The sequence below is a fragment of the Punica granatum genome, chromosome 2, assembly GCF_007655135.1.
Source record: "Punica granatum isolate Tunisia-2019 chromosome 2, ASM765513v2, whole genome shotgun sequence".
NCBI classification, from domain to species: domain Eukaryota; kingdom Viridiplantae; phylum Streptophyta; class Magnoliopsida; order Myrtales; family Lythraceae; genus Punica; species Punica granatum.
In genome coordinates, this window is record NC_045128.1 from 993763 (window position 1) to 1006932 (window position 13170).

Sequence of the window (13170 nt, forward strand, 5' to 3'; positions counted from 1 at the left end):
GCATAAAGACGGCGTATTTAGGAAACAAAACCATTTTCCCTTTCATCACAAAACCTGTAACCAGAAATCTGGATATAATACTGGCAACTGAAAGACAAATTGGTTGGGTAAACGATGAGATCTCACACCATAAAGTTGAAAATCTGCTCCAAAAACCATATTTGAAACAAAAAATCGATAATCTCAACAGTCTGATCCAAAAGTCAGTCTGCAGAGAAACCCCAAATACTTTCTGGGATAGGAAGCAACATGTCATTGATCTACCTTATGAAAATGATTTCGATGAGAAAAATATCCCAAGAAAAGCCTTATGATGGATTAGGTACCCAATACCTAACAAAAAAGATTTGCTCTAAAAACTTCATGATTCAAAAATATTTTCAAAATTAGACATGAAGTCAGGTTTTTGGCAAATCCAAACCACCGAAAAGGACAAATACAAAACTGCATTCATAGTTCCGTTTGGCCAGTACGAATGGAATATAATGCCTTTTGGGCTCAAAAATGCCCCATCTAAATTCCAAAAAATCATGAATGACATCTTTGGTGCATACTCCGATTTCATAATTGTGTACATCGATGATGTCCTCATATTTTTCAAAACCATCGATTCTCATTTTAGATATGTGAACCATTTTATGAGAATCACATCAAAAAACGGCTTGACTGTGTTTCCAACTAAAGTCTGTCTTTTCCAAACAAAAATTCGATTTTTAAGGCATAACATCAGCAGGGGCACCATAATCCCCATCAACAGGTCCATCCAGTTTGCTGATAAGTTCCCTGACCAGATCCATGATAAAAAGCAACTACAAAGGTTCTTAGGAAGTCTCAACTACGTTGTAGATTTTTTCCCTGGCCTAACTAGACTCTGCAAACCCCTCCATAACAGGTTAAAGAATTCTCCTCCACCATGGACGGATGAACAAACCAACATTGTGAAGCAAATCAAGCTTCAAATCAAAACTCTGCCTTGTTTACACTTGGCAGATCCATCTGCAAAAAAGATTGTTGAAACAGACGCCTCTGAAGAAGGATACGAAGGAATCTTGAAACAATCCAAAAATGAACGTGAACAGATTGTTCAATTCACATCAAAACATTGGAACCCAACTCAGAAGAATTATTCAACCATTAAAAAAGAAATTCTTTCTGTGGTCCTTTGCATTTCGAAATTTCAATCTGATCTTCTAAATCAAAGATTTTTACTTCGGATTGATTGTAAATCTACAAAAGAGGTTCTTCAAAAAGATGTTCAAAACATTGCATCAAAACAGACTTTTGCCAGATGGCAAGCGATCTTGAGTGTATTTGATTTTGACATCGAATTCATAAAAGGAAAGACTAATAGTCTCCCTGATTTCATGACAAGAGAATTCCTGTAGGTACCACCATGAGCATGAGGACTCGTTCCTCCAAAAAAGAGGCCTCGGCCTCAAAACAGCTGGCTCCCAACCAGTCGATCAAAAAAGAAGAGAAATCCTCGAAACAGGTGGCTTCCAGCCAACCCTCCTTTGGACAGATCACCGTCGATAGCCAGATTAAAACCTATTGACAGACTCTCCAATAGGAGATCGATAAGCAAGGCTGCATGCAAACCCTGCCAGGTAAAATTCCTAAACCTAAAAAGGAGAAACAAACTCTTGAAAAACATAGTGCATCTCCTCAAAATCTCGATAATAATGCAGTAGTCCAACAATGGATTACGGTATTAAAAGATAAACCAGAATTAGCACAAGTGCTATCTGGGATATCTCCTCCTATGATGGAGACAAGCAAGGGAGAGAGCTCTAGGCAAATCGCCAAAAGAGCAAAAAAAAAGTCTCACAACATTTTCCGATAAGGAAATCAGCTCTTCTAAAAGAGCACCATAGTTTCCAAAATCATTATTTCAAACTGTTTTGATTTTGGAAGAAGGTTTTTACCATGAAAACCCCTTCTTCGCAGCATCAAAATTGTTTCCTGAAAATTGGTGTTTCCGGCCAATGGATATTTCAAAAACCCGGGAATACTATGAGAAAATTTTGAGTGAAACAGGTTCAGTTGAGTTCAAACACCATCTCATCCCTGGATCCTCAAACACCATATCCAACTCTACTGTCAAAATACAGAGAGTGATCCTCCCGAGAGAATGGAATGAGGGAAAACCATACCAAATCCATAAATTCCTAGCCAGATTCTCGTCCGATCTCCCCCATAATGCCATGTATTCCTACTGGGATTACCAACAGGCCTGGTATAATGCATTTTTGTACCAAAATCATGAGTTGAGACACACCTGGCTGATCTTCTTCCATTTCAAAACACCAGCCATATTCCCCTATTGATTTGCCCATTGGTAGTCGCTTTGGGGTACAATTCCAGAAATACTACCTCCCATAATTCATGAAGCATACACTACTTTTGCTTCTGGATTTAAACCTCAGGGGAATCAAACCATATTTCCCATGCTTCTCCAATTCTACCAAATTTTTGGATTATCATGGGTTCATAACTGGACTTTCGGATACAAGCCAGATCAACAGACAGGCTTACAGACACTGACCAGAATTTTTAAATGCAAATGGTGGGTTAAGTTGAAGGTAGACCATCTTGACCACCAGTTTGTTCTCAATTGGTTCCGAAAATGCTTTCGTTTCAGATAAAGCACTAGTTGACCACCAAAGTTTCCTCCAGGTCAAAGCCAGGGCTTCTTCCTTCCTTTCAGCAGCAAAAACTGATGAGGATTGCATAGGACGGTTAAGTCAGGTTCTCCTGGAACTTAAAGATCTGAACACCACTGCCTCGTCGACATCAGAATCCCACAGGGAAGACAATGGTAGTGAACTATCTTCAGATTAATTGCTAGCCTCAGCACCCGAGAGCGTCCGCCCACTGTTTCGACACGTGGATCATTACCGGACAAAAAACCTTTCGACTCACAGGCTATGCCCCACCTCCAGCGCAATCTCCGGAAGCGTCCCACCACTACTCCAGTGGTACCATAACGGACAAAAAACCTTTCGGCGAGCGTGCCCAACATAAAGCAGCAATCTGTCACTATTTGCGACAAAAAAGGCACTGTAGCTACAGTTGTCAATATGTTTAGATCCAGCGTTTAATATATATCGCCTATCAAGCTTAGCAAAGTTCCTAAGCGAAAAAAGATTATATAAAAAATTAATTCAACCATTACGAAATAAGATTATATATATTAAAAAAAAGCCTAATAAATTATTGATGAGTGTTGCGTTCCTTCTGTAAAAGCAAGGATGTTCACTTTCCTATTTCACAGAAGGGCCATATTATTCCAGCCTAGTCCATTGCTAGATGGGAGCAGCACAAGTTGTTCTAAAATGGCCCGTCTGATTACACCGGCTACAGTGCACGACCCGCTTTGCCCGGCCTTGGTCCTCAGCCCGGACCCGCTTCTTCCGTGGCCTCCCGGGGGGACGCAGCGACTTGGGAGGGTTGATGGCCATCTGCTGTGCTTCCTCTGAACTTGGGTCTCCATTAGACACCTCCTTCCACAGAGACTTATCGGGTATAGGGTGTATAGTCTGCGAGTAGGCCTTACGGTATGCTGCCACAGTGAAGCAGCTCTCTGTGAACCGGTGAACATTCTGCCTGCATGAGAGCAGAGCTGCCACAGCGTGTGCACAGGGCAGCCCGTAGAGCTGCCACCCTCTGCAGAGGCAACATCGGTTCCGAATGTCCACTATGTGGGTCGCCTCGTGGGAGAGGACCTCAAACTCCGCCTCATTGGCACGGAGGACATTAAATGTCTGCGCCCGGTCGATGGCCTCCCCAACCCGCCTCTCGGCAGAGGGCACAAGTATGGACGTCCATTGCATGCTCATCTCTCGCCGCTCATTGAACCAGGTCATCAGCTGCCTCCTGATTGACTCCATCATTTGAACAATCGGGAGACCAGATGCTTCCGAAACCCATGAGTTGAAGCACTCATCGGCATTTGCAGTCAGGTGTCCAAACCTCGTACCCTCAAAGTAGGCCGTTGCCCATAATCGGGGAGGGATCCTCCTGATCCAGTACCCTCCCTCCCGAGAGATCTCCTCAATCTCAAGGATCTTGCTTTCGAACTCTATAACAGTGAGGGCGCAGGCAGCCTCCCACAGGAGGTTGACAAGCACTGTGTTATTGAACTCCTTCCTAAAGCTCTCGCTGAGATGGCGCAAGCAGAATCCATGAAAAGCAGTCGGGAAGTTCACCTCCACCCCTTCAATAATCCCTTTCCGTCTGTCAGACAAAATTGTGAGCCTCGGCATATTCTCGGCATTGGTCTCGAGCAAACCATGAAGTTCAGAGAGGAACCACATCCAGTTGTCATCGTTCTCCTCGTCTACCACCCCAAAAGCCAGAGGAAACAGGGCATCGTCCCCATCAAATCCAGTAGCTACAAGCAATGTGCCGAGATATTTGCTCTTGAGATACGTCCGATCAAGGCCTATGAGCGGGCGGCAAGCATTGAGAAAACCGTAGATTGAAGCCTGATAAGATATGAACAGCTGCTGGAAAGAATTATCCTCGGGACTTCCATAAACTGATGCAATGCTCCCAGGATTTGTCCTCTTGATCTGGCTGCAGTACTCGGGAAGAAGGCGATACCCTTCCTCGAAGGACCCGAGCAAGGAAGCCATTATACGCTCCTTCCCACGCCAGGCCTGCTTGTACGACAGGGTAATGCCATGGGCACGGTGAATCTCCTCGAGGATCTCCTTGGGCTTGCAATTTGGATTCTCCCTAAGGCGCTGCTCCACAGTGCTGGCAACCCACTGGACCGAGGCCTGGTGGTGGCCCAGGTGAGAGATCCCTCTACATGTATGGTCTCCGCCAATTGTCCTGATCATGAAGGTCGGTACACCAGGGAGCTTTGCAGCATGGATCCGCCATGGGCATCCCTCGCTTGCACATCTAGCAGTAAATCGGGTCTGGTCAGATTTTATAGTCTGCAGCTCAAAGTGTAGGGCAATTGCAGTATTTCTCAAGGCTCGGCGGCAGCTCTCAGCATCAGTGAACTCCTGCCCCACGGACAGCTCATAATTTGGTTCCACAGCAAGAGCTCGTGCTTGAAGGACCAAAGGAGGAAGACTGAGGACGAGCTGTTCCTGATCGGAACCTATATCTATTCCCATTTCTTGGCCATCTTCCCCCGCGAGTTCAACAGCCCCATCTAGTTCTTCGTGATTAGAGACAACTAACCCATTACTCTCTATCAACCCCAGCTCATGATTCTGCCCCGAGAGAATCAATGCTTGCTCTTCAGGATTAGGTTTTTGATCCATTGCCAGCTCCTCATCATTCAAATAATTTTCTTCACCGCCCATTTCCTGGTCATGGTTCTTTCCTAAATCTAATTCATGGTCAAAATTTTGTTCCAAATGATGCTCGTATGTCTGTCCCGATTCCAAGTCCTGGTCTTGGTCAAGACCCACATCATGATTAAGACTCGGAACCAGCTGCTGGTCTGGTCCGAGGTCTAGATCCTGATGCCGCTCAAGATGATTCATGGTTAGCCATCAGATAAGAAGTCTCATAACATCAGCAACCGACAGAAAAGTACCTGCCAAGGAAAAGATATTCATGGTCAGTACAATTTCTACAACTTAGATAGGTTAAGATTACATAACACTTGCTCTTTCTGTTGGAAGTCCTATAATGGTCCAACAGAAAGGGGAAAAAACCCACTAAACTGGCCAGCCAAAGAAAAGATGGTTCACGGTCAGAACAATTTCTACAACTTAAATAGGTTTAAATTATGATCAGTAGCAATTTCAGTTGGTTATTCAGCCCTACAACGATGCCAATCCCATATCACGCCTGACATTGTCTCAGACCAATTCTGTGCAGCCTAAACTTTGCATCTTAACAACACTACAGATGGAAAACAAAGATGCAATAAGAATGTCCAGAAACCTTTGATCTATTGAAACAGCAAAGAACTCATGCCGAACATAACTTTTATTGCAAGAAAGCTTTTTCCTTTCTGATCTACACAGAACGGAACTGTCATATGCTAACTGCAAGGCCAAGGCTCAAAATCTCCTTTAACAGCGTATTCAATTTGGCGTACTAACCAGGTAACCTTTCCCAGCCACCTAAGCAATCAAAGCAAGAGGCAAGATCAAAACATAAAAAAGTACGAACTTGACGAAACCCGGATGAATCAACCCCAAACCGCCTCAGAAAATCATTGATTTCCAACACAATTCTTTTCTCCTCAGCTGCCTAGTCTAAGGAAAAATCTGTACGTCAATGTACAAGTAACGAAAGCAACGATTTTGAGTCCTTTGCTATATTATAAGCAACTAGATTGAGCTAAAGATGGGTCAAACAGCCGAAATTGGACACACTCAAAAAGAAGAAACACGAGCACACAGCATTCAACAGAACAACAGGAAGTGAAGAAGCAACCCGCTACTACTACTACTACTACTACGGAGCTCGATAAGGTATGGAAATTCGAAGAAACAGATGCATACCCAGTAGAGGATTTCACTCCGATAGCTCAGATAGTGGTCGAACCCGCGTGATCGGCCGCCATGGGAGGTGAGCTCCGGAGCAAAGACTCAAAAAGGTGCGAATTTGATCGGCAGATCGGCAAGAGAGAGAAATTTTTGAAAGGAGGGAGGGAAATTGGCGGGGAACGGAGGTCGGGGCAGATTGGAGAATGGCGAAGCCGATTACAGGGGCAGAAGAGGGAAGAGATGCGAGGGTCGAGAAGGAAATTCAGTACCGAGGGTTTCACCTTTTGATCTTTGGGGAGTGAGAGAGAGAGAGAGCAGGGGTATTTTGGTCAAACCGATTTCGGATTCATATTCAAGGATTGGAATTAAAAGAATTAAAATTAAATAACATGAGCTGGTTTGGAACGTATCTTCCATTGCACATTCGCAAAGCTAAAACAAAAGCTTCTGGACCTAATGTTGATCGTGTCACCGATAGATTGGCCTCATGGAAGGCCAAAACTCTATCCCAAGTTGTTAGGGGAGTTCTCATTCAAACTGTGGGCTCGGCTATTCCCTCCTCTGCCATGAACACCTACCTCCTCCCGAAAACAATGTGTCAATATCATGACTCGCTCTTTGCAAATTTTTGGTGGGGTTTCTCCTCCTCGGGTAAGCCCAAAATCCATCTTCGAGCGCGGGATGCTTTGTGCTCACCAAAATCCATGGGGCATTGGTTTTTCGTAGAATGTATGATCACAATAGAGCTCTCATTTCTAAGCACGCATGGAATGTAGTGAAGGATGTACATAAACCTCATGTAAAACTCATTAAGGCTAGATACCTCCATCATCAACCATTCATGCATCACATTCCTAGTAGTCGTGCATCTTATTTTTGGCGAGGTCTTTGCATGGTTAAAGACATAATCCAGAAAAGGGGCTTGTTATCGTGTGGCAAACAGAGCCTCCATTGACATGTGGACTGATCATTGGGTTCCTAATGACCGCAACTTCAAGTCAACTCCTAAACCAGGAGCTGATACAAACTCATTTAGATGGGTGTGGGAGCTGTTAGACAAGGACACCCACTGGTGGAAATATTCCAAGACTTTATGCCCTCTTTGATGACCGGACAGTGAGCCATATCCTGAGCATCCGGATAGCCCATTATCAGACCTTTGATCAGCTATATTGGGTTGTCCATGCTACTGGGGAATTCACCAACAAATCGGCATTCTCGGGGGACCATAAAGGACGCGTGGATAGCTGCCCCTTCTCTCCCTCGGACTGGAAACAACTTTGAAGAGCCCAGACACATGACCGTCATAAACTTCTCTTATGGAAGCTAGTGTGGAACTCTTTGCCCACTTCGTCTGTTCTCAACTCTCTGTTTCAGTTGGAAGAAACCCTATGTTTCCTCTGTCAAGACAGAGAAGAATCTTTGGCACACTTATTTTTGCATTGCCCTTTCTCATCTTTAGTTTGGGCAAGCCTTAGATTGCCAATTCGAACTCAGGGCATGTCGGATATCTCGATCGCAAATTGGGTTAAACTCATTCTTGGTGTTGATCCTTCCTTAAATACTCCACCAGATGTGCATCATGGTTTCTTATTGCAGGTTATCATTTGCATGGACTTCCTTTGGGAACTTCGTAACAAAACTCGACTTGCTCCAACGGCTCTCGATCCCCTCCTGGCAGCTCAAACGATCAACAACAGGCTTCAAGCATATGAAAAGGCCTGATATTCGAAGCTGTCACACTCACAGGCTGCTTGCAAGCTTGAATGCTCCTCGGATCAACTTCATTTCTATTTTGATGCTGCCATCAAATCCTCAAGCTCCTGGGCAGGGTGTTGCTGCAATCAACACTAAGGGTTCTCTGTTCATGCTTGGGCCTTCAAAGACTCTGCTCGAGACTGCTTTCAAGGCGAACTTTTTGCTGCAAGAAAAGCCATTGAGCGTGCGCTAAGCCTCTACATCTCCAACCTTAGCCTTTTTGGAGACGCAAAAGATCCGGTGGATGAACTGTACTCAGATGTCGGGGCTGCCACTACTACCTCTTTACTAGCTATTCTACATGCTTTGGATCTTTTATCTCTTTCTGATTCTTGGCATATTAGGTTTTACTCCTAGAGCGAACAATTTTATTGCTCATAACATTGCTCATTGGGCTGCCTGTATGGAAATCATCGGGCCTTTAAACATCTCCAGGCTCCCACAATCCTTTCTTGTTAGGGAATCGGAGATGGTTTAGGCCAAGTGTTTTCTCACTTTTATTTCTAACTTTCAGCGATGGACATCTTTACTCAGCCAAAAAAAAAAAAAAAAAAAAGAGGTGTTTGATACGTATTCCTCTCGAATTCTCTTATGAATCCATATTGTGAGATTTTAATCCCCTTAGTGGGCCAATTGACCTTATTAGTTGCGGTTTGTTGGACTTTAGAATATCAAAATATACACTAAAACAATAATATAAATTAAAATTTGAAATTAAAGGGGTGCCATCCAACGGTCTTCGAAAAATTTTGTGTTGCTTTTTTCGATATTTTTAGGATGAACTAGTATTCTACAATATTTAATCCTCACATTGTATTTGATTTGGTGGGGAAAAAATTAGTTTTATTTAAATTTAAATATTAATAAGAAGGTTTTTAATTTGACAGTCTATTATTTCAAGCTTAATTTTGATTCCTATTTGAGCTGGACTATGATTGATATATATATTGCATAGCAATAATAAAATCTATACATTAATAATTTATGAGGATGTCATATTTGGCTGTGACATTCCATATCACGACTCTGAGATTTAGTTGCCAAGATGAATGTACGCTTTCTTTCGAAGACATATTTCCGAAAGCAAAGGAAATGGTTTTCTAGCATTTACATAACACATGTCTATTAACAGCTTACGATCTGTACTAATTTTTCTGAAAAATATTAATATTTTTTGAATTTTTATCGTGTAAATATATATATATATATATATATAGGTCAAGTTAATGATGTATATTGTGGGACGATAAATATTTTAGTAATTTCTTTAAATATCAAGTTGATTTTTTTTATAGGATAAATGTCGAATTGATTAATCTTATATAAACACTTAATCCCTTATTATAATATCTAAAATTTTATCCTATAAAACTGTATTTACAAGTTCAATTTTTATGAATAAAATTTAAAAGAGATACGTTTCTTACTATCAGATATCTGCGATACAACTATTAAAATTTGCACGTTTAAATTGTATATATATACAAATTTTCTTTAATATAAAGGGGGAAAAAGGGAGAGAGAAAAACAGAAAATATGTGGAGCATATAGAGAAGTTAACAAAATCAAAATCTTCTCAGCAAAAAAATCAAAATCTTATTAACTAGTTGGGATGGTAAGTAAATTTCTAAGAATGATGATAATGTTTCGATCCACAATCTGGCCCATTGAGTTTATTTCGGTAATTCAAATGGAACGTATCATCATATAAGATTCAACCCAATGAAAAATGGGCCTGAAGAATGAGATAATGCCCAAAAATTTCTTCTAGATCCAGTCAATAGAAATAGAATATGATAATCACCCTCACTGAAGGCAATGAACTTGCAGGTCATAATTAGGGATGGACCGAGGGTTGAGCGGTGCAGTCGCCCCACTAAAATATCGATGCTTTATTTATTTATTTTGGCCAGAAAATATCAATGCTTAAAAGAATTCATATATAATCATTTGATTTTTCATGAAATTCCTTACCTTCACCTCTACTCAATTCAAATCCTATGTCGGTCCTGACCATAATTAAGAACTTCAGGAAAAAGGCCAATGCTGTAAAGATAAAACAAAAATGGGAAGTTCATATTCAAATTCCTCCTCTCACTGCGCTTTCTCGATTAATCCAATCTCAACAGTTTCAACTCTCAATGGTAAAAATGCACTGGTTCATTTCATTATCTCATACGATAATAATCTCTATCATTCTTTTATACCTTCACATCATATTATATCAACATAATAATCTTGCAGTAGTTCATATCTTCTTCCGCGTCATCTATAACTTAGTTGGAACTCATTTGCACGAACTTTTATATACGTGCAACAAAGGGAAGTCTTGATGATAACAACACTTTTTAGGAATACCTCTCTTCCCTCTCTAACATATGATGAAGTTTTTTTTTTTTTGTTGGTTTTGATGAAGTATTATTATTACTATTAATATTAATATTATCATTATTATTGGTGTATTATTATTTCTATTAGTTACTACTATTATTATCACTATCCTTCCGTTTTTTCACTGCCATTATGCAAGTGGGATAGGAACTGTGATGGGTTTAAACTTTAAACTTTAAAGAACATCAAGTTGTTCTTTTTCAAAATTTCTAAATACCAGAAAATTGACTTACATATTGTCAACCCGCCGAGAAAAATATCAATCTACTAGGGTATGTGCCAGGGCAATGCAACGAGTTTCCAAAAAAAGTTATCAATCAACAGTATTTTCATTTGATAGAAGTGTGAGAAATGATATTAGTAACATTGAAAGCATAAAATATTAACTAATTAATATTGTGTGACATATTTTAAAATTGATATAGCACACTAAATTCAAAATCGTCTTAATTTAATAAACATATAGACAATTAGACATCGAAGAAAAAGTGAGAAACTTAAATAGATTGATACGAAAAGAAAAGTATAAAAAGACAAGCGTTTACTGAAATATCAAAAACAGTGATTCAATAATATACACATAAAAATTAGGAGAAAATTATATTTATGTTAGAGATATAATTAATTTTATAAAAATTTAAATATTAAATTGTATCTATTTGTAATATGTATTACATATAATTCTAGCTAATTCATCTTCATTAAGCACCTCAATGTTACCATTATAACTCATCATTACTGCAATATATATATATATATATATGGTAGACACAATATATTTCATTTAATCTTGATACCTTTAAGATCAGGTTAGGATGTAATCAAATATTCTGAGAATTCTTTTATTTAGTATAAAAAGTAAAAAATATGTGGGGTAGTGTTGAAAAGATGAACCATATTATAATAATATAATAAATTCATAAATACAAATATTATAACTATTGTAATTTTTACTACGTACAAATTTAATTAAAAATTTCAATATTAATCTTATCTCGAAAAGCATACGTGAATGCAGGAGAAAATATCAAAATTCATCTTAATAGTATATGTAATAAGTATAAAAATGCATAAAGCAAAAGTAAATAAAAGTTTAGTTAGAAAAAAAATCATTGTTTGAATCAGTTTAAAAATCATCATTGAGAACCTCGTTAATTGTAGTGGTAATCGAAATTCATTTAAAGTATCTCGCTACAACAACTAATCCAAGTGATGATTGTCAATAGGCTGGAGTAATTTTGCATTTAATCGAAAAAAAGAATTATGATATTTTCAACGTCACGATAAAAACTACTTAAATTGTGATGAAAACTTGAATAAAACTTTTATATTTAGATAAATAAATTATTAAAAATATAAAATATATACATATATTTATATAGGACTTGCACTAATATGAAAAATTAAAAAAAAAATTGTGTTAGTTGGACACATGGCATTATGAACAACAAATTTAGTATATTAAGATTAAGATGATTATGTGGTCCGTGACAAAATATTTAATATAAACAAACGGAAACATATATTATTACTAAGTAGAATTTTTTTTTTAAGAGAAAGTTACATAGAATTAAATGGGTCACTTCCGGATGCTATTTCTCTTATTTGGGAATAAATAAATAAATCTTACGCATAATTCTACTCATGTTGCCTATGTTCTGACTCCACTAAAGTAATTATCCCAAAAGTACTTCATCTTTGCATATCGTTTGGAGTCGCGGTATATACTACATAGAACCTATTCTAATTTGGGTCTGGGCAGGTTGTCTGTCCAGGTTCTACCATCCATCATGTCCAGATTTAAGAGTGGTTCGACCCCCTTGCTCGTAAGGTTGTTATCTGACCAGGCAACCTGGCCTGTCGTGTTGGACCCTTGACTGTGACACTTGTACTGCCCGAAGTAGACCGTCCTGCACATATCAACCGTGCGCATTTCAGTACCGGTAAACTATATATGAATTACCTAGCCAAATTTCGGAGGTAGTTAACTCAGTGTGCTTATGGGACGTACTCCTCTCTATATTTGTCACCCCTCCAATCTTTCTAGGATCACCTCGGACATGTAGGTCTGCGCAAAGATCACCCTTGAATAGTTGCTCCAGGGCCTGCATAGGATGGGATTCTTCTCGCCGGTGATAATGCAGTTCATGTATGATCGAGGGTACTATATCTGGTATATATATCAGCTTCAAATATTTTCAAACATATATAGGGTCGAATTAATTCTTCTGTGGATATATTCTTCCTCTAAATTGCATGGCAAGATTGTGACTGTTCCGGAATCAAGATATTCGAGGCAAACTAATTATAAACTAGACATCACGACATCAAATATACATTTGTAACATTATATATTAAGGACATCAAAATAACTTTGGACAAACTAAACTAGACTAGACCTATATCAATTAATTATTCACGACATCAAATATATAATTGCAACATTAAGTTCATTGTCCCATTGGAGGGTAATTAGGTAATTGAAACAGAAACTTCATTGTCCCATTGGCCGCTTAGCAATAATTTACGTACCATTACCATAGAAATATGTATAAAA

General features: G+C 39.3%; 1 protein-coding gene across 1 annotated transcript; it reads right to left on the reverse strand.

Moving 5' to 3' along the window:
• Positions 1-3067: 3067 nt before the first annotated feature.
• Positions 3068-6767, reverse strand: LOC116197446. Its single transcript, XM_031527597.1, has 2 exons — positions 6480-6767; positions 3068-5560 (listed from the first exon to the last, which is right to left on the reverse strand). The coding sequence occupies exon 2, from the start codon at positions 5505-5507 to the stop codon at positions 3306-3308; it is 2202 nt and encodes a 733-aa protein (XP_031383457.1). The 5' UTR covers positions 5508-5560; positions 6480-6767; the 3' UTR covers positions 3068-3305.
• Between the last annotated feature and the right edge of the window lie 6403 nt (positions 6768-13170).

Bases quoted from the DNA above. Each gene is read 5' to 3' on its own strand.
- LOC116197446 (XM_031527597.1), bottom strand. From the start codon at position 5,507: ATGAATCATCTTGAGCGGCATCAGGATCTAGACCTCGGACCAGACCAG.